The sequence below is a fragment of the Chiloscyllium plagiosum genome, chromosome 29 (assembly GCF_004010195.1).
Source record: "Chiloscyllium plagiosum isolate BGI_BamShark_2017 chromosome 29, ASM401019v2, whole genome shotgun sequence".
NCBI lineage: Eukaryota > Metazoa > Chordata > Chondrichthyes > Orectolobiformes > Hemiscylliidae > Chiloscyllium > Chiloscyllium plagiosum.
In genome coordinates, this window is record NC_057738.1 from 24,869,556 (window position 1) to 24,871,774 (window position 2,219).

Genomic DNA, 2,219 nt, shown 5'->3' on the forward strand with positions numbered 1-2,219 from the left:
TGATCAGGTGATTTATAGAAGTTTTTATTGTATTTTTCATATAAAACTACATGTGACAATTGATTTTTGTTCTGTTCTATTCTATTGTCAAATATGAAGATAAGGGACAGAAAGGAAAGGATGAGAAGGATAAACAATTTGAATGCTCTCCAGTGCTTCATGACTAATGAAGTAATTTTGAATTGTCTTCTCTGTCGTAATATAAAAAATCTTAGCAGCTAATATTTGCATGGCAATGTCATGCAAATAAGAATTAGATAATATACTTTTTAGCTGTTGATTATGGGATAAATATTGGCCAATATATTGTTTTATTTTAAATAGAGTCGAGGGACTTGTTACAGTTACCCACTCCCTGAGAGAGCAGTTATGAACTTCATTTATCTTCCAGCCATTTAGCTTCAGAATTGTTGAAATTCTTATCCTTTTGTTCATCGGCCACAATCCTACCTGTTTCTGTAATCTTCTAAGATCTCTGTATTCCTCCACCTCCCAAGTTCTTACTCATCTGTCACTTTCTTTACAGACTACAGACATAGAATCCCTACAGTGTGGAAACAGGCCCTTTGGCCCATTGAATCCACACCTACCCTCCATGTTTTGGTGTAAGCTCACTGAAAAGACACAACAGGAAAGTCCCAAGCGGCATGAGGGAGTGCTGCTCTGAGAAATGAGGGAACATCAAGATAGCCTCACTGTACCGTTTGCGATAATACCTTTGCTTGATGCATATTCTGGGTTCCTGAAAGGGGAAAGTGCTACAATATATCAAACACAAAATATCAAGGGGAGAGCATTGACATAGAGATAATGTAATTGGACTGGTTAATGTTGTGGCCAATGAGTGTGGGTTTACATCCTGCCATGGCTGATGAAGGACTTTTGCCTGAAAAGTTGATTTTCCTGCTCCTCGGATGCTGCCTGACCTGCTGTGCTTTTCCAGCAACACTCTAATTTAGACTCTGATCTCCAGCATCTGTAGTCCTCACTTTCGCCTGATGAATTTGAATCCAATGATTAGACAAATGAAAAAGGTGTGAAAATGAATAAAAGGTTAACTATGAGATCGGAATCAATTGTCTCAAACCCATCTTGTTCGCTAAAGTCCTTTTGCAAAAAACAATCTGCAGTCTTTACTGGATCTGGCCTACATGTGACTCCAGAGTCACAGCAATGCCCCTGGGCAATTAGGAATGTGCAACAAATGCTGACCTTGCCAGTAATGCCCACATCTCATGAAACAAAAAGAAAAATTAAAAGAAACCCTCCATGCAATTTCACCCACAGATGTGATTTGCAGTTACTTTCCAACTGAAAAAGTAACTGTTTGTAAGCTATCACGGCCTTGTGTGTTGTACGAGATAGTGCTTTGTTGTTACATAGTGTGGAAGTTCAAGTCAATTTGCGATTCAATTGTGAACAGTTGGTGAGGCTGGCCACTTCCTTTCGCAGTTTCCTCTTTCCTCAGCTCGAAGGGAGGAGGGTATTCAGGTAGTTGTGACAGTGCAGATCTGCATCAACTGAAGGAAGTCACTTACCCGCGATGGTAGCAGATTTCACTGCCCGGCGAGCAGGAAGACGTTAGACTCGGCTGCTGAGTGTAATAACGGCTGAAATGCTGCGAATATGTAGACCTATGTCAAAGACGGCTCATTTCTGAACACACTGTTCAGAACTTTTTAGGATTTTGTTTTTTGTTTTGTTGCCTTGAACTGAAAATGTCGGTAATCCATCCCACATTACACTACCCTTGCTCATGTGGTGCTCAAAGCTGTGCTTCGTTCAAGGGATACAGCACCGTAATGGGGAACCATTATAGACAAGTGGGATTTTTTAACCATTATTTTCAATGCTGCTTTGTAATCTGGCACTGGGTATGTATGATCTAAGATCCCTAGTTTTAATGCTACGCATTAAAATATGTTTAGTGTCTTTTGAAAGCAATTTGATTATTCAGTTTGTATTAACAGACAGTCCATTTAAAGCATGTTTAATAGCATGTTTTCATTTAGATGTGGTTTATAAGTTAGCAAAGTTCACCACGTAGTGCTGCCTCCATTTCCATTTCAGCATGGTTGCAGTATCTGCTCAGTGATTTTGAAAATAAACTAATACTTCACTCCCAACTCACCCCCTTGCCTTGTTGCCTCCTGCTTGTTGCTTCTTTCTCAGTGCCCCCTGCCTTGCCATTTACCTCCCTGACCCCCTCACTGGCTGTT

At 40.2% G+C, this 2,219-nt stretch overlaps 1 protein-coding gene across 2 annotated transcripts in view; it reads left to right on the forward strand.

Moving 5' to 3' along the window:
- Positions 1-2,219, forward strand: part of zdhhc11 (zinc finger DHHC-type containing 11) — a 103,039-nt gene that overhangs the window by 8,994 nt on the left and 91,826 nt on the right. Inside the window, exon 1 of one of the 2 annotated variants that reach the window (XM_043719340.1) lies at positions 1,516-1,874. The exons of the other annotated variant lie outside the window; for it this stretch is intronic. Within the exon in view, the coding sequence (XP_043575275.1) occupies positions 1,719-1,874 (156 nt within the window). The 5' untranslated portion in view covers positions 1,516-1,718. Of the gene's footprint in view, positions 1-1,515; positions 1,875-2,219 lie in introns of those variants that run through there. 2 annotated transcript variants of the gene reach the window in all.